Source organism: Austrofundulus limnaeus, unplaced genomic scaffold (assembly GCF_001266775.1).
Source record: "Austrofundulus limnaeus strain Quisiro unplaced genomic scaffold, Austrofundulus_limnaeus-1.0 Scaffold1068, whole genome shotgun sequence".
NCBI lineage: Eukaryota > Metazoa > Chordata > Actinopteri > Cyprinodontiformes > Rivulidae > Austrofundulus > Austrofundulus limnaeus.
Window position 1 is genome coordinate 1 of NW_013953470.1, and position 21,956 is coordinate 21,956.

Below are 21,956 nucleotides of genomic sequence, written 5' to 3' on the forward strand. Positions count from 1 at the left end.
CTGATGTTTCTGTAGATACAAAACATGTCTATGTCTAACTAAAATAACTTATAATAATTAAAGTAGAAAACCAGGGGTTTGGGTTTCAGAGATGAATGAATCAATTGGTGGGCCAAAATTTGGTCACTCGCAGGCCGGATGTGGCCCGCGGGCCACCAGTTGTATAGCCCCGATTTAAGGCTAAAGTTGATAAACATTTTTCTTAATATCAGTTCAGTTAGATAATGCTAACATAAATGAGGTAATTTTTTCTAAATGGTTCAAATTAGTGGAAAAGCAAGGATTTGAATATTTAGCCTAATTCAATAGTTTCTTATATTTACTTATTCATCTATTTTTTGTTTTTCAAAACCAGCTTTATGTTCAAGTCAAATGACCTATAATTGTTCTAATACTTGTATACAAAAACTCTTTTTAATCTTCTGTCTTTGTCTCTATTAAACAAAAAAAAAAAAAAAAAAAAGAAAAAAAGGCACAACCAAATGTAAAGGAGACATGTTTATTATTTAAACTATCACTTAAATAAAAAAGTGCATAGAAAATAAACATGATTAGAAACTTTTCTTTTTACACTTATGTACAGCTTTGTTTCCTAATTATACATTCAACCAAGTAGTTTGTGGTTTATTTTTTCACGATGGTGGTTTTCCTTCATTTTGTTGAWGCGTACTCAAAAGAAAAATGAGCAAAACACTGCTGAACAGGAGAAAAGTCTGATGAATACCRTTATTACAGAGAGCAGGAGGATACTGATATAAGACAAAGATATATTCAAGGCAAAAAGAAAACTGGCCTGGTCATGATTCCTCTTTTTGTACATCCTACTGTAACCCACCCGTCCCCTCCCCCGTCTCTGACACTACATCCCATCATGGACTGTCTATACACAACAAACAGTTCCAAAAAAATGTGACAAATACACGTTACGTACTCAAACAATCTCTCCAAAACCTTGACTTGTTAACGAACAACTCAGGGTGGATGCTGGTGTGCAAAATAAATAAATTAAACATTTCCAACATCAGCATTATGACTTTCTATAAAACAGTACATGATAAGTAAAACCAAAGCTTCAGAGGAGAGAGAGAGAGAGAGAGATGGTCAGGGAGACATGAGAACTTTTTTAAAGTAGATTAAAAAAAAAGCCATTTTGGTGGTGTCATTATGGTCTGTCTCCACAAACCGAACTCGAAAATTTTTCCCACATCAAGTAAGCCATCTTAAAAGTCCCTGTTAAAAACATACAAATGAAACAAAAAAACATTCACTACAACAACCAGGAAACAAACAAACAAACAAAAAATTAAACCCAAAATGGCTGACCTCAAGAAGTTCACAACCACATTAATACAGTTACATTTCTCATCACAGAAAAACCGCTCCGTTCCGGAAGAAAAAAAAAAAGTTAAACTGCAGTGATCCTTGCGTGATAAAGGAACACTCACAGGCACAGCAAAACTGGTACTGGATATCAATATACAAAAGAATGATGCACGTTAGTTTTATCTGATAGTACTGTAACACAAAACCATTATAGAGTACATTGAAACATTGCTATTAACCATTATAAATCCGCTGTTTTGCTACTGTAACTAAGTTTGTCTGCCCATTCCATATATTGTATAGATACAAGAACAAGAAATTACTATGCATGTTTTCCATATATTGTTACGTATTTATACTATAATTACAGATAATGATGAAGAAGGGCCACTGATGTGGCGTGATAAAATGTCCAAAACAACCAGAAGTTATTTCCTTATTGTTTATATGCTGCTTGAAACAGTAAAGTAACTGACATATTGTTTATTGAACACTCTGAACCTGAAAAAGCAAAAGAATAAAAAATAAAAATAAATGAAGTCAAAGACAGAGCCCTTAGCATCAGTAACCGTCTTATTACCACTGCTGACATAAACCTTTTGAGATAAAACCTGTAAGATCCTGTGGTTCTACAGACACAAATCCCACTGCTGTTCACTTTGAAATTAGACCCAGTCCTGAAAACTAATCTGCGTCGTTTGAGGTCACGCCTGCGATCCTCAAAATAAATACAGCTCACAAAGTATCCGCACCGCCACGCGAACGCGCGCGTTCGATGCGGAGGAAGAGTATACATTCATGGTTGAGCTTAGCAGCAGAAGCCAGCGAGCCCGGAGTGGCGCCGAAAACGCAGTACTCTCTGGAAGGGAGGGGGCTCCTGGTGTGGTCCCTGCCTTCACTTTGTTGAGCAGAAAGAATCAAGTGCACTTCGCTAGAGCCTCAAAAAAAAAATAACATGGTCGGGAGTTCGTCYGAGCCCGGTTAACACGCAGAAACCCTCGGTGAGGGTCTGCGCTCGTGGTCTCGGCGCGGGAGTTGCATCGTGTGCCTGGAGACAGAGCTGAGTGTTCCTATGACTGTTCAGTGCCCTTTCCACAGCTCAAGTGCAAACTTCCTCTTTATGGAGGGAGGGGTCGATTTTTCAATCTAAGTTCACAACATTAAGGGGCAATGCGGGAGTACCTGCTAACGGTCATAACAAAGTCAGCATGAACCGCAAAAGACAATTAACTACTAAGCTGAGACAACACTTGTTGACTTAGTGGAAGCAGTCAAACAAAAAACAAAGAAATGCTTAAATATTCAATCTGGGGCATCGAGGCTTAGAAAAGGGATTTGCTTGATGAAAGAAACGGTTCCCATCTGCTGGTGAGCACTGAGCAATCACAYGTTTTTCAATGAAACTAGTTGGCTCAGTGAGCGCTGACGGCTGAGTTAAAGTAAAGGCACCTCTTTAATTGTAGACCGAATCTGCAGAGGGATTTCAGATTTCAAATCGAAGCAATTATTGTTGAATTTTACCAACATGGGCATTTTGTTCATGGGCTGTAGAGCCAGCGGGTTGGTGTCTGATGGTTTAACTACACTGATGCCAGACAAGCAGCCTGTGAGTGAACTTGATTCTTTGATTTACGTTGTTGTGGACACAATAAGGCTGGAGAGAGAGAGGAGATATCGGCTGAGGATCAACAATCTAAACTCTCTCAAGTGCATAATAATAGTTCACATGACTGTCAAACCAGCAGCTAGAACTGGAACAACAAAAAAATATAAAAACAAAATAACATAACAAAAAGTTCTGGCCAAATGGCCTGTGGTAGATAAAGAGCTACTGGTGGACTGAACTGAAGAGGAACCAAGCCACAGACCAGTGTCAGTCTTTGGATTCAACGAAAAACATTCAGGCTCCAAATTAAAAAAATAAAAATAAAACAAATAAAACTTTTTAAAAAGGCAGTGGAATACAAAACATAGAAACCAAGCATTAGTGTTTGTAAACCTCTATTTTCTACAAAAATGGCAATAAAATAAATACGAATTTTTAAAAATATAAATACCATCATTAAGTGCTATTTGCTATTGAGTGCTTTTCAGTTTTTTTTTCTGTTTTGTAGAAAAATACACATTATTTACATTGTCTTTCAAAAGCAAGCGTGATATTGACATGGAGGAAAGTTTATCAAAAAAAAAAAAAAAAAAAACAAATTAAAAAAGAAACTCTTTTCTCCACAATAACGAATATCACAAGAGGCCAAGAAGAAAACAAGTCGTGTCAAAAATTCAATTTAAGGGCTTGATGTTTGGTTGTCTTGCTCCTGGATTTGGATTTGTGATTCACAAGTCCGAGCTTACATCGACGACAAAGCGATCAATTTTAAGTACTCAAGCACATCAGTAGGTTTTTCTGGTCCCTTGGCTGTCAGTCCACCAGAATCTCTAGCTGCCTCACTCGTTCAGGCCAGAAGCAACACGTCTACAAAAGCTACCAAGCTGTCAGACTCAATTTACAAGATGGTATCAAACAATCCTGTACAGCAACGATCAAAAATAAATTGTCTTTTTAACAAAATCTTTCTCACCTGATGTCTTTTTCTCTCCTTTTGTTTTCTTCCCTGTGGACGATGCTCCCCCTAGTGTTTCAGTCTGTACAGCTCCCCCCCATCAGAGCAGCTCCTATTTACAACCTATGTACACGCTTACAAACGTTAAGAGGAAGGTTCCAGCTCTGAAGGCATCAGGGCACGTTGAGACAGGGAGATGTGCATCAATAACAGCTGACGTTGAGATAAAAAGAAATTTAAAAAAATATGATAGGGGTTTTATCACTGTTACAAGTCCCTTCAACAAATTGCACTTTGGTGTTAAATAAAACCAAGCTCTTTGATTTATTTTTTTTCCTTCTAAGCTCACATTAGTAGACCATAACATAAAAAACAAGGATCATGGGTCAGTGTAAAAAAAAAAAAAGTCATCCAAAAAGAAAGAAAAAGCTGATATTGCAATTACGTGATTCTTAACTCACCGCTCCAGGTAGAACTTTTAATGTCAAATGTAAAACGGAGAAAAGGAGGCACAATATGTTTGAATTTTTACATATGGYCCATCCTGAAAATACAGCCTGACCCACTTTGCCGACACTTGCAGCAGCTGACGTAACAGAAATCACCAAAATATGGCAAAGGACAGCAGGGTTGGGGGAGTGGGGGGGTGTCTTCTCAACCTCGTGGCACCGCTGCTCGAGTCCTCCTCGGGTCGTGTAGATCAGTTGAGGAACTTGCGGCACTTCTTTGCGCCGCAGTTGCACAGCAGCTTACTGCTGGCGTCCTCGATGGGGAACTTGTAGTCGTACGTCAGCTCCTCGCCGCAGCAGATGCGGCGGGACGCGAAGATGACGATGTGCTTCTGGCCGTCCACGGTGACGACGCGGGAGTAGCAGTTGGGCTCGCAGGAGTGGTTGATGAAGCGGGCGGCGTTGCCGTGCACCGTGGCGTCCACGACCTCGTAGTCGTCGATGCGAAACATGTAACAGCCGATCCCCTTGGAGGACAGAGGAGACAGATTTGTACGATCGGTTTCTCCCACGACTGTAAATAAGATTTSCCCACTTTATTCCAAAGGCCTTACCTTCCCTTCGTAGTGTTTCTCCCGTTTGTCAGTGAGCACAGACCGAATGACGTTTCCAGAGTATTCAATCACCATTTCTCCAGCTTCGATAGTTTTCTTACAGAACAAACCGCGGCCATGAATAGGAGACCTGCAGAGGGGAACGACCAATTTATGTGATTTATTGACAGGCTTTGTTCACAGATATGTAAGTAAAATTGTGCAACATTTATTTTTATTTTTTCTCCTCTTCCCCCTCAGGAGCCACCACAGCAAGTCATCCTCCTGCATCTCACTCTGTGTTCACTCTAACTACCTTCATGTCCTCTMTAACTGTATCCATTTATCTCCTGTCTTTTTCCTGGCAGCTGTGTCTCTAACGCCCTTCTACCCACTGTCCCTCCTCTGGACATGTYCAAACCATCTCAGTCTGGCCTCCTGTGCTGTACCTCTGATGATCTCATTCCTAATCTTATCCGTCCTTGTCACTCCAAAATAGGCAATGATTTACTGAAAGTAAAATGTGAAGCTGTATGAGTTGTTTGAGTTGATGTTTTTATTTTTATTTGTATTGTTTTGTAAATTATGTTTTGTTTGAATATATTCTGGGGATAAAAGGGGCAAACATTATAAGATTTATTCTTCTTTTGCTACCTTTCATTTTAATTCGATTTTTGATTTGTGTATTTTCTTTGTTTTTTTTATTGTATATAGATATTTTTTAATGAAATTAATACATTTTTTGAATTGAAAAACTGAAAATTGATATTTGAAGTGTGGTTAAAAATGACGAATTTGAAACAAAACCATCACAATTTTTTTAATTGTTTACTAACAGTGCTTTTCCAGTTGGGGTGCTTTTTTTTCTACAGAACACCTACTGGACACAACCCTCCCAAAAATAAAAAAAAAAGCAGAAAAGAGGAAGAACTTAAGAGTGTCCTAGCGTCTGCTTCTGCCATCTTAAATGATTTTGAAGTGAAAACTATGGTCTCAGGTGGGCTCATACAGAAATGTGCAYCCTGATCTACACTGACGCATCAGACTGGTGGAAACAAAATAATAATAATAAAAAAACTCCAGTTAACAGGATTAGCAGCAATTTTTATAATTTTATTAGAGGATTTCTCTGCAGGGCTGGGGATAAAGTTTATTTTTCAGCAAAAAGACAAACCAGGCAATGGTCCTGTCATAACGAAGCTGCTGAGATTAAACCTAAGATCCTTTCTTTGCTTTTTAAATWGCTTGCAGGCAGATATTTATGGCTATAATAATACAGTAATATATTTTTTTAATTTACCAGGTACTAGACAAATGTGAAGTGGTTTTTTTTTTCTTAAAATTTATATAAACAAACCACATACAGGATTTGCTGTAAAAGTACCAATGCTCTTTCTTATGAAGTATTTCCTATGAATCATTCTATCTGCCTTAGTTAATAATAAAGACGAACACACTTATCACAGTTTTTCTAACCTGTAGACTCCAACAGCTTCCCTCCAGGTGGCCTTCAGCTGTTTGAACCTCACAGYGAGCGGCAGCTCCATGGAAGTGCGCCTGCAGTAACAGCATGAGAAAGGAAATTTTAAAGTAGYGATCTCAGCAGTTCTATCTTAATCTCATAAACTGATAAATGCAGTTACTTACCTGGCAGTCCTGAGCTGCCCTTCCTCATCCTCTTCCTCCTGTTGTCTGTACTCGGGTGGTTGGCGGTGTTTCGAGGCCAAGAAGTTGAACATGTCAAATACAGACCTCCTGGTTTGTAGAACAGTGCAGCAGGAGGTCATGAGAGACATAATAAAAACATGAATTTAAGTTCATTATGAAGAACCAGCCATAACCACACAAAACTGTAATAGTCTTGAACCAAAGCAAAAACCACAAGCACTTAAAGGGGACATATGCAAAAWCCACTTTTTTAGCTGTTAAATGCATTTTGTTGTGACTTGGGAGGAATTCAGACCAAAGCATTGCAGTTCCAGTTTATATAGACCCCAACTGAATGATTTAAATGTGAAAGWGAAGGATTTAAAAGCATGTGTCTACTTTAAGACTTAATTGTTGTCAGTCTGAACCTCATTTGTATGTATGTTTTCATACAAAAGCACAACATTATGGAGCTTATTGCCTCTGCAAATAAAAACTATGTTTGAATTTAAAAAAAATCATTCACATGACTAAATCTTGGCTAAAGGAAAACCAAAGATGTGATCATCTTTAGTATTTAGATTTAATGATGAGAAAARTCTGTGTAGGACTGTATGTGTTGGTGAGTTAAGTGTTGTAGTGATAATTTTTAGCGTGTGTTGGCTAATGTGAGAGGATGGAGAGGTACCTGAGGATGTGTATGGTTAATTTTAGAGGTTCTAAGGTTATTCGAACTGTTTGTTTTAGAATTCTAACTTTTATGTATTTTAATGTTTTTATGATTTTTTTGTTAATTTTTATTGCATGAATTCGTAAGTTGTATTGGATGATTTTATGAATTTCTTGGCAGACATGCTTATGTATTTTTAGTGTATATGGATGTATAAACTGTATGTATTTTATTTGTGTAGAAATGCCCAACCAGGGACTGGAGTTGCAAATTAGCTGTAGCTATATACTCTTTGTGCAACACATCAGTTTCAGACTTATCTGTTCTATGTTTTTGTATCATTGTCCCTGTTAAATAAATAAAGATAAAAAAAAAAGATAAAAACCGATGTGTGCATGTGTTTGTGTGTGAGTCGGCTCTTTTCTAACCTGTGGTGGATTTCTGCCCGAGCTGAGCCGTGGGGATTGAGAGGAGGTTCGTCGGTTTCCTCTGGTTTGTGGAAGCGGAAACGGTAGCTGCGGCAGTGCCTGGATCCGTTCAGCTGCTCGAGCAGAAAGACCACAGCTTCATGTACGACTCCCAGCATCCTCAATCCATTCACACCTGAAATGAGCAGAAAATCACMGTATAAATGGAACAACAGCCTTCTACACAAAGCGGGTACAAGTGGTGCTCCAAGAGCAATTCCTGTGTTCTTCACCTTCAAAAGAAAGCTCTTTGAGATGTGCATTGGAACGAGCCTCCTTCACCTTATCAGTCAGGGACTTCCAGGCCTCTGTAAATAATAATGAATGAATAAAACTTATTAGGGAATTCATTGAATAATCTTGTACTCCATTCATATTATTTWAGTTCATTTTAAACATACTCTATGTTAAGTCCATTCAATATGCARCATGTTTTACTGATTTATTAGTTTCCTCTATACTGATTACCATTTATATCGTAAGCTGGGTAGTTACTTAGGCTGTTTTGTTTTACCTTCAATGCTCTCACAGCGAATGTGGAAGCCGTCCTCGCTGCAGATTTCAAAGATGATGCCCTTTTTGGGTTTGCTRTCCAGGCCAGAATCCCTGCTGTTGCCATCCTGGTCAGGTGGTGATGCTGCAGGAACAGAWCCAGCATCTCCAGCTGCAGATGGTTTGTCCTTTCCCACCATTTTCTCTGGTAACGCGTGCCCTTCAGGACTCTTCTTTTTACCGATGGCACTGAAGAATACGCAAATAAAGCTTTAGCTCTATTTTAGGACCGGTTTGAAAACGTCTAACTGTGGCACTGCATACCTCTTGTTGGTCGCCTTATCTGGGGGTTTGCCTGTGTCCATAGGTTCAGGAGAGCTCAGTTCTCTKGAGCTGCACAGAAAGACATTTGAACAGRTACTCATTTKAACATTTCAGAGGAAAGAAAGGCAGTTCAAGTGTATTTGCTTGAAACAGAGTAAGTACTACTTGATATAAAAAAGAAGCGTGTCTCACCTTGGATTTGAAAGTGGGGGGTGTTTTTCAGGGTTGCTCTGATGATCTTCTGYCTGAGAGGCCTTAAGCTTCTTTCCACTGTTAATATCTGGAGTCTGTCGGCTTCTCTTCACTTTCTTTTTGCTTTTTTCCAGACTGGATTGCGCGCTGGACAAAGTTGCAGCGGAGTTAGCTGGTCTCTGCTCTGATGATATGGAAATAGGTGTCGTCCTGCTGCTCTGGGAATGTGCAGAGATCGGTTTTTGAGTGAACACTCCAACAAAACGTCCTTTCGCGCCTCTCGGAGGGGCAGACGGACTGGGAGACAAAGCGATGCTGTTYAGATTCGAGTCCACAGTCTGAGCACTGCTGACAGGCTGCGACTGATGCTGCAAGTGGACGCTCCTGCCCTCGGCCTCSCCGCGCTGGTTGACAGCCATGGTGATCGTCTGCTGGGTGGGCAGGACGCAGATACTGCTGGCTATGGACGTCTGAACAGAGGAGCCGAGATGGGACATCAGAGGAGCTCCCCCTGCTGGCTGAAGGACCACCGACTGATCCGATAGGCTCAAACCGTGTGGGTTGGCTTTAAAAAGGAGGTTGCTAATCGGCCCCGTGATGTCGGCGGAGCTCAGCACGGGGGTGGAGAGTGACACCGAACCTGGAGCGAGGAGGCCGGCGGAGCCGCTGGGGGGAACAGACACAACATTCAACACTGACGAGTTGGGGCTGAGACCAGAGACGGTGCAAGGTAGAAGATGAGCAGAAGAATCGTGACTCAGGATGCCGGGTTGGGCAGGACCGGAGAGTCTTTGCTGCAAGAGCGTAGTGGGATCCAAGTACATAACCCCGCCTGATTTTGGCCTCTTGATAATGTTGGGGACCTTGCGTTGAGAGGCAGAGAGGGTGCCTAACTCCACCAGACCACCTGCTTGGCCAGGAATACTTGCAGCGATCTGTTGGGAAGACAGGTTGATGAGAGTCACGTTGGAGGGTCCTACTTCAGAGGGGGCCAGAGTGGGCTGGCTGCGGGAGCGGGCCACTTTTTTGCTTTTTCTCGGCAGGCGAGAGATGGGCCTCTTCTTGCCGTGGGGGGAAGCGAGAACAGCAGATGAATGAGTGAGAGAGGAGGGACTAGAAACGATGGCCACGCCAGGACCCAGCTCCTGCGGTTTACCAGGCTCTGAGACCAGAATCTGGGACTGGTCGTGTGGCTGTGAGGGCAGACCAATGAGCAGCCCCGAGGTGGTGCTGGGGATTCCTGTTTGGAAGCCTGCCTGCGTGGATCCTGTGAAGGCGTGAATCTGAGATGGGTGAGGTATTGCGCCTAGGACTTTGCCACCAGCAGGAAATATTGGCTGGGCTGAAGTTAAACTRGCGTTTAACCCCGAGGTCAGAGTCATTGAACTCAGCACCGCTGGAGAGGAAGGGTCCATCACTCCTGTTGCACTGATTTTTTGGGTTACACCGTTGGGGACTGTTTGAAGGACGTAGAGAGGTTGGAACTGCTGATTGACCACRATGAGCTTGTCAGGACCTGGTTTGATGACTGTTGGGCTGGAAACCTGAGTCTGGGAAGGTCCTGGGCCAAGCACTGGACTGGGACTGCCTGTAGCTGCTGCTGATGCTGGAAGGTACTTCTGACTCTGTAGAGGCACAGAGGGAGAACTTGGCAAGCCCGAAGTACCAGAACTCCTACTTACATCCTGGCTAACAGGAGTTTCAACTACTTGACCAATAGCAGGGCTGGAAATAAACTGCTCTGGAGTCATGTGACCTTCTGAGACCGGCGTGTCCCTGTTTCCCAAAGCTGTACCATCAAGCTGATTCTCTGACGGTGACACACCAGGCCCGGTTCCTTTCTTGTCTCCACTTTTCTCTCCACTGATGCTCTCTGGGTCAGAGTTCAACCCTAGAATACTGCGATCTGAGGTATTTGAGATGAGACTCCCAGCAGCGTGGTTCTGACTCGTGCTGACAGCTGGGCTGCGTGTTGTCAGGACAGAGAGGTCAGAGGGCAGCTCGAGGGGAAGATACGGTTCTTCTACTGATATGGAGCTACTAACGCTGCTCTCTACAACCCCTCCACTTTCAGCACTGGGCAGCGGCTGCGAAAAGTCTTCGAACAGAATGTCTTTCCGCCTGTTCACATCCACTCCAACGTAGCTCTCGTCCAGCAGCAGCTCTGAGGACGACGGCTCGGACTGCTGACCTAGAGCCGGCAGCGACATGGACGGCGTGTTTAAAACGAACTCCATGATATCCGAGGGCAAGATGTTCCCACAGTCGTCGCTGTTGTTGTTATCAGAATCTGATTTAAGCAGGTCTGTGCTGAGGGACAGCTGGGCCTCCAGAGGATCCTGACCCTGACTCTGTGGCTGGGCTTTGACACCGCCCCCAAGAGGAAGACAATTCTCCTTATGGCTCTTTCTGCTTTCTCGTGTGCTGCCACTTCCTGCCCCGCTGCTGCTGTCAGCCTCTTTGCTCGAGTCACGGGAGTCAGTTTTATCTGTGAGCCTCTCTCTGCCTCTCCTCTTAGGAGCGCTCTTGTGAGGAGTGGAAGATGAAGTGGCCGTGGTGGTTGTGGTGCTGGTGGTGCAGATGCTGGTATCGCTCTCTGAGCCATCGTCAACGCCGTCCAGCTGGCTGATGCGCTGCTTGCCTAAAGTCCTGTTAAAAACAGCAAATATAACACAATTATTAGACAACTGAAGACAAAAACTAACACTTTTAGATTAATTTGAAAAAAGTGTACTAACAAAGTACTCAGCATGTCGTCTTCTGTTTTTTCTTGGGTTCGTTGCTGCTGCTGCTCTTCGTCTTTTAGAAAGCGCTGAAGCTGGGACCCCCTTCCTAGGCAGTGATCTAACCCTTCTATAGATGGAAGACCCTCACCGGGGTTAATTATTGTCCGAGTGAAGTTGTAATAATAAGAGTCTTTACTCCTGTTTTTAACGGCACTATCTTCATCCTCTCCGCTGTCCCCTGACGAAGACGAGGTACTGATGTCGTCGGCTCCATCCACCTGCCCCTCAGCTGATTTCTTACGGCTGCYGGTCCTCTTCCTGACCACGGCTCCTGCTCCGTCGCCGCCACCATAAAACGGAAGATCTTCCTCTCCGTACGAACGAACACCGTAGAAAGGCGTGAGACCAAAGAACATGTTGGAGCGCGCGCGAGCGCTGCGTCGAGGGTAACGCCGCTTGGCTGACCCGGATCCATCACTGTCGTCCTCATGGTGCTTGTCCTCCATACTTCTGTCGTGGTCGTCCTCGGGGCCGTCGCCGTCGTCCTCTGTGCTCTGAGCGAGGAGGCCGTGGTGGTCTCTGAGCTTGCCGCTAGGGTGGTCTTTGAGCAGGTCGTCCTCCTCGGTTTGAGTCTGCGTGTCGGACTCRGAGCTGTCGCTGCTGCTGGCAGAGGGTGAAGAGAAGAGAGCGGTGTGGGCGGAGCGATGAGCCCCCTGTCCGGCAGGAGGGACAGTGGAGACCACGCTTGTGTGACAGGAGGATGAAGAAATCGCACCAGCAGTGTTGGTCCCGTTAGGGTCCATCTTGGTATCAGACTTGAGTGGAACTGGAGGAGAGGGTTTAACTGATCGCTTCTTCTCTCTGGTCGACAGAGAAAGCTGATTGGCTGTCTGTTTCATGTGAGACTGGTTGGAGGCGGTCACACCTTTCTCTGGAGCTAAACTAGCCTGTTGTAGTTGCTGTAAGCTGTCCAGACTGGAACTGTTCTTCCGTTCTGGGCAGGAGTAATTATCCCTGCTCTTTTTGGACGATCTTTCGCTTCCCTGGTTCTCGTGCCTCTCTCCCTGAGGCTTTCCGTGGGCTTTGGTGCTGTTTCCGAGCACTGGAGCTTTGCTGCTGCTGTTGTTGTAAGGGCTGGGGTGCGTGTTTGAGCTGCCAGTAGCTTTTGTGTTATTGTTGAGAAGTGGAATTCTGTTGCTGCTGTTGCTGTTTTGAAGGCTCTTCTCCCTATCTCGGTCTTTGGATGCATCTCTGCTGCCTGCTGTTTTAACTTTGGGATGTTTGTCTTTGGCAGCTGAGCCTGCAGCTGGGGAGGCCAGGTGCAGGGAGCCCTGTTTAACAACATCATCTTCTGTCGATGTCCTTGATGACCACATTGGAGTCCCGGCTGCTGTTACAGCTAAACCCGATGAGAGATTGTTTGCTTTCCGTGTACTGGACTTCTGCGGGGAGCCAGAGTTCCCAACAGCAGAATCCTTATGGAGTGGAGATGGTGGTATATTTCCAGTGGCACAGCTACTCTCCTTCCCTGAGCTGGGCTTATCCTTGAACGGGAGGACGTTAGAGGAATGGGTGGGCCGGTGACAAGGCATCAAACTGAGCCCTGGAGAAAGATCCCGGTCTTTGCCTTCATGTTTACCTTGCTTTTCAACTTGTTTGGTGCTGCTACTTCTCTGCTGACCTGAATGAACAGTGGTGCCCACCGGAGGGGAAGACTGCCCTGAGCCTGCAGGTACAAGTCTTGGACTCCTACTGTCAATTCCAGTCCGTTTGGACTGACCATCTCTCCCTGAGCCAGACTCTTTGTTCCTCTCCATGCTTCTATAACTTGAATCCCTAGAAGAAGGTCTACCCTTGTCAGAGTCTCTACTTGATGGTCTTTCTTTACCTTGGCCCGAGTCTTTCCCTGTTTCCTTGCTATATTGTTTATGTTTCTCTGATTCCTTCACTCCTGTATCCCTACTGAGGGACCCAGACTTGTTCATGTCCTTATAGCTAGGGTTTCTGGATGATGATTTACTTTTATCTGTGTCTCTAGTGCTCAGTTCTCTGCTCGTCTGTCTCCCCTTTTCAGAATCTCTTGAGTGATCTCTRTTAAGAGGTCTTCCACTTTCAGATTCTTTCAGACCTGAGTCAGGATTTAAAAGTCTTCTCTTTTCTGGCTCTTTGGCTGATACTTGACTCTTGTCAGAGTCTTTCTGCCCATGTTCTCTGGGTGGTCTGCTCTTGTCAGAGTCCTTGGAAGCATGATCTCGACTTGACGTTCTCCCCTTATCTGTGTCTCGTAACRCTTGCTCTTTAGCTGGCTGCGGTCTGTGTCTGTCTGTTGAAAACAGTTTGACCTTCTCGTCGTCTCTCTGGACTGCGTTCTTTGTTGACTCTCTGCTGATGTGTTTGGACTTTTCGGGGTCTCTGGCAGGGGAAGGAATGAGGGGAGGGGGTGAGGTGAGGGGTCGTGTCGAGGCCTGAGGCGAGGCGGTCACTCCCCTCAGTCTGTTCAGCTGGTGGGGAGGAGAGGAAAGAGAAGGAGAGCTGTGACGTCGAGAGTCTATGTTCCTGGAGTTTACCAAGGAGTCTCTCACAGTGACCACTGCATGGCTTTGAAGCTGTGAAGTAACCCCTACAAAGCAAATCAACAATGTAAGTTAAGAAAAGACTGATTGCATTTCTTTAAATAGTTGAATAAAGAATAAATATTTGAACCTGGAGGTGGCGTAGGCTTGGAGTCGATTGAGCGCTGACAAGGGGGATAGCTGGGGTGTCTGTTTCTGGTGTAAACCCTGAGTTTGGGAGTATTAGCGGGGGACAAATTTTCAGAGCGTCTTGGCGACTTAAAYGGATCAGGAACATCTATATATAAAAAAACAAAAAACAAAAAGAGAATCATCATGAAACAAGCTTAGGTTAAACAGATGATTGTCACGAACCAAAAAAACTGAAAATCTGCAGAGATCAATACTCAAGACTTAAATGGCTTTATAATAAAAACACACAATGTAAAATAAAGCATTGCACAAACTGCAGCTCTAATGAAGCTTAATTAATTCATATTTAGAAATAAAAATAATTAAAGCCATAATAGCTACCATCCACACTAAATTTAAATGAAAACATGTTGACACTGGCAGGTTACCTGTTGTGGGAGATGGGCTGTGTGCGATTGTGCGATTCTCCTCAGGAGGCATCATGCTCTTTAGGTCAGACTCTGTCACTGGAGGGTGACAAACTAATATCCTACAGGTATACACACAACGCTTTCGAGCATCTAATGTGCTCCAGTACACTCTCGAACACCTAGAGAGTGAAAAAAAATAAATGTATTCACTTTGAAAAGCTATTTGTAGGAAAATAAAACAGAAATGCTGTCAGAAAATGACAAGAGAAGATTCTTAATTAAAACTTACTGGTATCCTACAGGGAAGAGCTTTCTTTTGCAGTCAGAGAGTTCAGTCAGTATTCCCAAACAATCAATTGTCATTGAGCCTGCAATGATGGAGTTTAAATTAAGAGTTTGATAGGAAGCTGGCAGTTTCTTTTTCCCCAGCCCACATTTAGCAGTAATTAACTTACCAATCATCATGTGAACGTTTTCTGGCTCCAATCCTGCCAGCCACTTYCTCCTGAGACTGATGCCTTCCAGGTCCACCAGGATCCTACGGGTTACCTCAAACCCAGAAACCACCTCAGGAACAAGCAAACAAAGAAACGTTAAAGGAAGCTTATAAAAAAATATCAATTGTCAGATTCTATCATCAACAAAAAATATATATTCTTTTAATAGTAAAGTCCTTACATCTCCCTTGATGAGGTCCCGGTGCTTTGAACAGTAGACTTTCTTGTCTTCCAAGAACACACAGTGGCTCTGGCGGGCGCACATGAAGTGGTAGTTACCGTTGCAAGAGGTGAGGCAGCAGCTAACCGTGGCCCCTGACTTCTCACACTTCTCACAGCGCTGAATGCAAAAACAGATTGATGGTGTCAGTTCAGTGAGTACATTTAAAAAAAAGTGTCAGCTTAATCTCTGTCTTACCATTTGTCTTCCTCTGTGAACAGCCGTGTGAACATTTTTCAAAGAGCCATCGTCGTCTTCAAACACGTCAGCAGACCAGAGAGCACAGTTCACATGAACCCACTCATTCTGACCGATGTACAACAGCCTGCCACACTCCTGAAACACRCAGAGATGGTGTAAGAGACACAGACTCAGTCTTTTCTTTGTTTAAAGTAAGCTGAAATCCATTAGTGACTCACATTTGTGTTCTCGTCTCCGTATTTGAGACACAAAACACACTGCCTGTTATCAGTGACGTCTGGTGGAGGAGGAAGCTCTGGGCTGTCTTCAMAATCTGAGGAGAAAACAACAAAAACGTGATTAAAACAAAACAAAACGTAATAGAGACGTGGGGGAAAAAAAGCACAAAGACAWAGCCCAAATGTAATAACAAGCGGTGCATTATTCAGTAACTGCCTCACCTGGTAGGAGTGCAGGTGGTGGAGGCAGGGAGGGAGGGAGCGGCGGAGAGGGGGCGGGTGAATCGGGTTCACCAGGTGCCTTTGGCTGTGGAGCCGGGATGATCTTTTTCAGAAAATGAGGTTGTTCGGCACGGCAAAGCTCCTGCCTCTCCTGCCACTGGGCATAGTTGTGGTCCAGGGACGGGGGCAGCACGGCGTTGGGRAGGAGCCCACTGCTGGAACAACAACAGATCGAGACACTTTTATATGATGGGCTACTACGAGTAATATGAGGTGCATGAGCTGTGATTCTGGTAACGTAAAGTGGTGCGAGCAGAAATAAGATGCCAAAAATAAAATGTTAGACAGTGATTGGGAGGGTGCAGAACTTAGGTAAAGCCTCAGCCGATGGGAGATTAAGGCTGATGTTGCTCAGTAGCTAGGGATGAATGCTTTTCAGCTTAAAGACACTTTAGAACGTAGGTAATGGCAGAATTTTGGCATAAATAAATGAAAAAATTTAAAGCTACATTTTTCATAGAAAGCTGTAAAACTGTGATGTGTAAAATCTTCCTCAAGTAGATTAATTTATTTWAAGCAAGTTAATTTATTCTCCTAAATGTGCACCCCATAAATGACCACACATACACCTATCAGCTGAAACATCAAAACCAGTTRTCTTTTATTGGTCCAGTGAAACTGCTTTGACCAGTTGGGCAATAACAAAATGGAGGTGTCTAAGGGTGTCTGGCACGAGGATTTAATCAACAGATTAATTTGATTTGYAGATTTTAGAGTGGCATTTGTCTTGTTTCACACAGAAGCTATGAAATCACATACAGTATGTATCTGTTGTGTTTGGAAACAAGGCACACCTCCRACTCTTTGTCATTTCCTTCAGATAYTACACAGCAGGGATGAACAATGATTTTTAAATATTTGAGCAGTCAGGGACTATGGTCTTGCTAAGCATTTTTTTTTTTTTTTGCTGACACTTTGGAGTAAAATTATGCCAAAATTACCACAAGGTGGCAGTGATGCGAAATGTCAGGGACAATTTTTGCAATAAAACACCTAAAAAACCTGAACCTGAAGTCATTCTGATTTGTTTCTGCCATCATAGTTTTACTTAAACAGTAGAACAGTAGAAAGAGCTACATCTTCACTGCCGAGGAATGTGCACACCTCTCCACAAGGAACTAATGGAAACATAAAATGAAGGAATACATGTCACATTGAACCGAGAATTAGGTTTGTGAGGTAAGAAGCTATAGTGCATTGGTTGAAAACCTAGCAAAAAGTGGTTTGTCATAATGTGATTAATAAATAACTTCTCTATGGCTCCCTTGAAGGAAACGGTCAAAATATAATCCTAGAGAATGTCAGAATATGATTTGAAAAGCCAAAAAAAATAAATAAAAATAAAAATCCAAATCTGACATAATTCCTGAACTGATGTGATGGTTCATAAATATGCAAATATATATATACAAAGGTATACATGTCTTGTTGCCATATATCAAATGTAACTGGTTTGCAGAAAAGTGATGTCCAAAATGAAGGGTTTTCCAGCTAAACACTGTTTTATGACCAGCCTGACAGSGGTCATAATGTTCTGGCTTGTGTTGTAAATGTATAAGAATGTGATAACATGCAACTTTTGAAAAAAAAAAAAATAGAGCAAGAGACACCAGTACAAACTATCCCCATCAAAGAAAATGTGCCAAGTCATGTTCCTGCCAAGTCAAGCAAAGCTGAATAATAGATACAATGTGAAGTTTTAAGCTTAATCATCCAGCAGAGGAACCTTAAAAAACACAAATCTTTCCAGTGGCAGGCTCAAAATCCACYGGATGAAATCACTGGTTTACTAGACTGCTGAACAGATACAAAGAGCAACAGACCAAGCTGACAAGTAAACCACAAATAGACCACAGATCCAGATATGTATCAAAGAGCCTCCCAGTGAAATCTGACACTGTTACAGTTTGCCTTCCACAATGCCAGGAGGCAAGGCAGAATTAATGGTCTGAGAGACCAGACAGCTAAATCTAACCGAGATAGTGAATGAGTGCAGGGGGACTGAATGAATGTAACTGTCAGGAAAAAAATTCCAACATTCAGACCAAAAACACTTTCAGACAAATTCAAGGAAAAAGCTTCTTTGAATTTGTCCAAATAAGGTTTCTCTAATGATGAGCCAGTCATATTTTTCAAGTGTTAGTAATTCAATACTAGTCATACTTGATGCGTACTAATTCATATTTGTGGACCTCTAAAGGAGAAAACATAAAAATTGTTCTGAGCTTACAAAGTAAAGTGACTGTAACGGGAGCTGGCTTCACTGATCCTGATCAGCATCAGACGCTTTAAAGAATCTGTTATTCACCACAGCGCGGCCTTGGTGGGCTTGTTCAATAAGAAAATGTGCAACCAATTATTTTGATGGCGTTAGTCACTGTCACTTTGATGTGAGAAGGTATGCGCAAAGAAAAAACGAATTACTGACCTTCTTCACTCACACATATTTTATGAGTTGTTCAAAAAGCTTCTCGGGAGTTTGAGAGGTGATGTCATTAACCGCTAAAACATAAAATAACTACACAAGACATCAAGATTTCACCCCCTTCTGTGTTTGCAACACTAAACTTGAACATTTTATAAATGGTCATGCTTCATGGTGTCCTCCTATACACAGATAATGATACAGCTTCTTCTAGTGAAACCACGTTTTACTCCTCAATAATTACAGAGCAGCACTTCTTGAAAACTTCTCAAAGGTTTTTGGATGGGCTCACATTACCGGAGTAATGCAGGTCCAATGTTCTTCTCTGTAATTACTAACACAACTTGGACTTGCGAGTTCAGGAAATGATGGCACGTTTGTCAATACCAGTGAAGCTAAGAAGCACAGAGCTCTGCTTACATCTGGACTTCCATACTTTATTTGTATTAGTTAGAGATGTCTTTTAGCTCAATTTAAAGTGCTTTTGTCAGAATTTATGTTTGTGCTTTCAACACAAAACAGTTGCTGAACATTACAAATTCATGGCAGGGATAGGAACTCACTTGGCAGAGACTTTTTGTCTTTCCCAGAATCTGGATTCCTTCACTTTGAACCACGGGAAGATTCGGTCCATTTGCTGAAAGGGAAAACATTGTGAAGTTGACTCATCAGCCTAATGACCTGCAGTTTGCAGCAAGAAGGCTGATGATGATGATGCTCACTACAAGACCAAGATAACTAAAGTAACTACTGAACCCAAGTCAGAGCACAAAATAAATACTTTTAAACTGTCTGAACTGTTCAAACTCTCATTATGGAATTAGACTGTTTGCAAAATGAACTAAAATTCAGCCGTTACAGTAAGATTCTTACCTGTATGAAGAAAGACTTCACCATACTGTTGGCTTTCCTACTCTCAGGTTGGCCTCCGTCATTGCTGATGGCTGTCTGAATGATTCGTACAATGTCATCACTAAACTCCAGCTGCGAGAGAAACGATGAAAATGAGTGATGTGCAAGAGCAGAACATGCTTTTTAAAGAATAATTAACAGGAACAGACCACTGACAGGGACAAAAATGTAGCTATATTTATCAGCTTACATCATAAGCATAATATTGACCCACATTGTGCATATGATGACAATATGAATCAATGTTTTTGTTTTGCCTTGAAGTAATTGAATAATTAATCAGTAATTGATATATCGATATGGATTGATGTATTGTTACACCCTTAAAGCATAACCAACGATACAAGTCATTTGCCAATGAAATGATGCCAAAACATGTTTTAAAGTTATATTTTTCAAATATAAACTGCTTGAAATGCCACGCTACTCCCACCCTGCATTTATTTATAAGGACAGACTTTAAGACACCAGTACAAATATTCGTAAGGTGAATGTAAAGACACATGAACTACCTCTGAATAAAATGCAACCAAGCGGGTGCTGCAGTATTTGTTGCGGGAGCAGCAGTAAAACACTTACCAATGAATAGTAACGACCCTGATCCATCTTCTTCTCAATGGATTCAAAGTCAGGAGGGGAATCGCTTGGAGGTGTGGGAGTGACCTCAGTAAGAACTGGAGGATCTGGGCCCTCTGGGGAACGACGGGATGGAAGACTCTCTTCTGTCTCTGGATTCAGCTCCGGAGGTTTCACCGCCTGCCACAGAACCAACCAGAGAGATAGGCAAAGTTAGCCTTTGATTACAAGTAAACCCCTACTGCTATTGCTAAATCTAATATCTCTAGTTTGGCATTTCAGTCAAATGATCACAGCAGTTTGTTTTTTTATCTAACCTGTCTGTAGCGTAGCAGGTGCATGGATGTGCGTGAATTAAGCAGTGCGTTGAGGACATTGCGAATGCAGCACTGAAACTCCCTCTCCAGTATCGTCCTCCACTTGGCCGGATACCGTTCAGTACATTTGGTACATGTGAAGGCAACGCTTTCTGGCAGCGCTGACAGAAGTCCATACATTTCATCTGAGGGACAGCAAAAATGACAGGTCATTAAAGCGGCCATCATTAGATGTGTTGTGTTTCAGCAGCTCATCAGCATGACAGCTCTTCACGATCACCTGTCAGCGCTCAGACACTAGAAACTGACAAAAGCTGAAATACTGTCTTCTTTATTATTATGTCTACACGGCCTCTTCCTAACCTGTAAGCTTCTCACACTTGGCATGAACCCATCTGTTGCAGCGACAACACTTCATCATCTTGCTGTCATAGTCGTCATCGTCATAGTGCTTATCACACAGTGGGCAGAAGTTCCCTGTAAGAGAAGATTTCACAACTAAAACTAGCTTTGACAACATCGTTGGGACCGTCACTTGGACTGAGTCTTCACCTGTAATCTAAAAGAGAATCACCGACGTACAGCTGCTCACTCACCTTTAGCGAAAAGTTTGGCACAGTCATGACACATGGAGAAGTCATGTGACCACTGGGCATCCCAGGATTTCCCAGGTTTGGTGGCTCCGCAGCTCTTACAATGCACGCACTTGATGCAAATCTACAAATAAGGAAAAACCATATTGAACCAGACGTGGCAGAAACATTAAAGCACTTCTTTGAAGAAGTGTAAACGGTGTGAAAGTGGAGTTCGTTTATAGACACAGCCTGTGAGAGGTCCAATGATTGCAAGCAGCACAAACTTGAGAAGATGGAAAATGTGCGAACAAGTGGAGGAGGGAAAGGGGGGACAAAAATATGTTTGAACATGACACTTAGGTTTGGTCAGGCAGTGGTTAGAGGGCAGAGACGATGTGTGATGACAGAGTGGTGCTGATCCGTACCCAAACTCTATTCTTCTTGGTGGGTCTGGTGGGGTAGTTGGGACCCAGGCACTCCGGGTGATAGCTATTACGGCACTTATCACATTCTAGCAGCTGCTGCTACAGTGTGAGAGGCCAAAAGGAAGATGGAAAAAAAAGTTAAGCAACAAATGAGTCCACTTACTTTAATGCCCAATAAAACAAAGATCACTTGTTGTTGCTGCTAACACTCAGTCTCAGCAGTTCCTATTATTTAAATGATAATGAATAAAAAATTTAAGTATATATTAAGTGTTTTAAAATCGTGGCCAGTATAAATATTTTTCCTCTTGTTTGGAACTACTTTTAAAAGAGAAATATCATACTTTTAAAACCCTTTTCACATTTAAATCATTCAGTTGGGGTCTATATAAAGTGTAACCATCATGCCTTGGTTTGAATTCCTCCTTATTGTAACTATATAGCGCTATATTATATATAAGTCCAGACGTTATTTGACAGTTCTGTCACAAATAATTTGACGTAACAGTTAAGAAAAAGGTCATATAAAATACAGAAAGCTAAACGAGTTGAAAAAGAAAGAAAGACCCAAACAGAATATAAAGATATCTATGCAACATCTAGCACCTGCAATAAATATGTAATGCTTGGTCCAATAAGGTTTTACGCTCCACAACAAGCTGAGATATTAGGCATTTAAAAATCTTTTTTAGCGTTGACCAGACACTTGATGATGTTTAAACTTCTCCTTGGTTACAGTTAATGTTGGT

At 42.6% G+C, this 21,956-nt stretch overlaps 1 protein-coding gene across 3 annotated transcripts in view; it reads right to left on the reverse strand.

The window, feature by feature from the left end:
• Positions 1–4,184: 4,184 nt before the first annotated feature.
• The window catches only part of kmt2a (lysine (K)-specific methyltransferase 2A), a 36,839-nt gene continuing 19,067 nt past the window's right edge, over positions 4,185–21,956 (reverse strand). The window contains exons 10-34 of one of the 3 annotated variants that reach the window (XM_014030480.1): positions 21,208–21,303; positions 20,804–20,924; positions 20,571–20,684; positions 20,208–20,392; positions 19,894–20,070; positions 19,276–19,386; positions 18,966–19,039; positions 15,918–16,132; positions 15,696–15,790; positions 15,475–15,612; positions 15,238–15,396; positions 15,015–15,126; positions 14,849–14,927; positions 14,578–14,738; positions 14,148–14,294; positions 11,457–14,064; positions 8,719–11,367; positions 8,527–8,595; positions 8,225–8,451; positions 7,944–8,018; positions 7,672–7,846; positions 6,574–6,681; positions 6,403–6,483; positions 4,948–5,077; positions 4,185–4,860 (exon numbers count right to left, since the gene is read on the reverse strand). In XM_014030480.1, the coding sequence (XP_013885934.1) occupies positions 4,585–4,860; positions 4,948–5,077; positions 6,403–6,483; positions 6,574–6,681; positions 7,672–7,846; positions 7,944–8,018; positions 8,225–8,451; positions 8,527–8,595; positions 8,719–11,367; positions 11,457–14,064; positions 14,148–14,294; positions 14,578–14,738; positions 14,849–14,927; positions 15,015–15,126; positions 15,238–15,396; positions 15,475–15,612; positions 15,696–15,790; positions 15,918–16,132; positions 18,966–19,039; positions 19,276–19,386; positions 19,894–20,070; positions 20,208–20,392; positions 20,571–20,684; positions 20,804–20,924; positions 21,208–21,303 (8,382 nt within the window). In that variant the 3' untranslated portion in view covers positions 4,185–4,584. Of the gene's footprint in view, positions 4,861–4,947; positions 5,078–6,402; positions 6,484–6,573; positions 6,682–7,671; positions 7,847–7,943; positions 8,019–8,224; positions 8,452–8,526; positions 8,596–8,718; positions 11,368–11,456; positions 14,065–14,147; positions 14,295–14,577; positions 14,739–14,848; positions 14,928–15,014; positions 15,127–15,237; positions 15,397–15,474; positions 15,613–15,695; positions 15,791–15,917; positions 16,133–18,965; positions 19,040–19,275; positions 19,387–19,893; positions 20,071–20,207; positions 20,393–20,570; positions 20,685–20,803; positions 20,925–21,207; positions 21,307–21,956 lie in introns of all 3 variants that reach the window. The other 2 variants (XM_014030479.1, XM_014030478.1) reach the window with 2 other exon arrangements.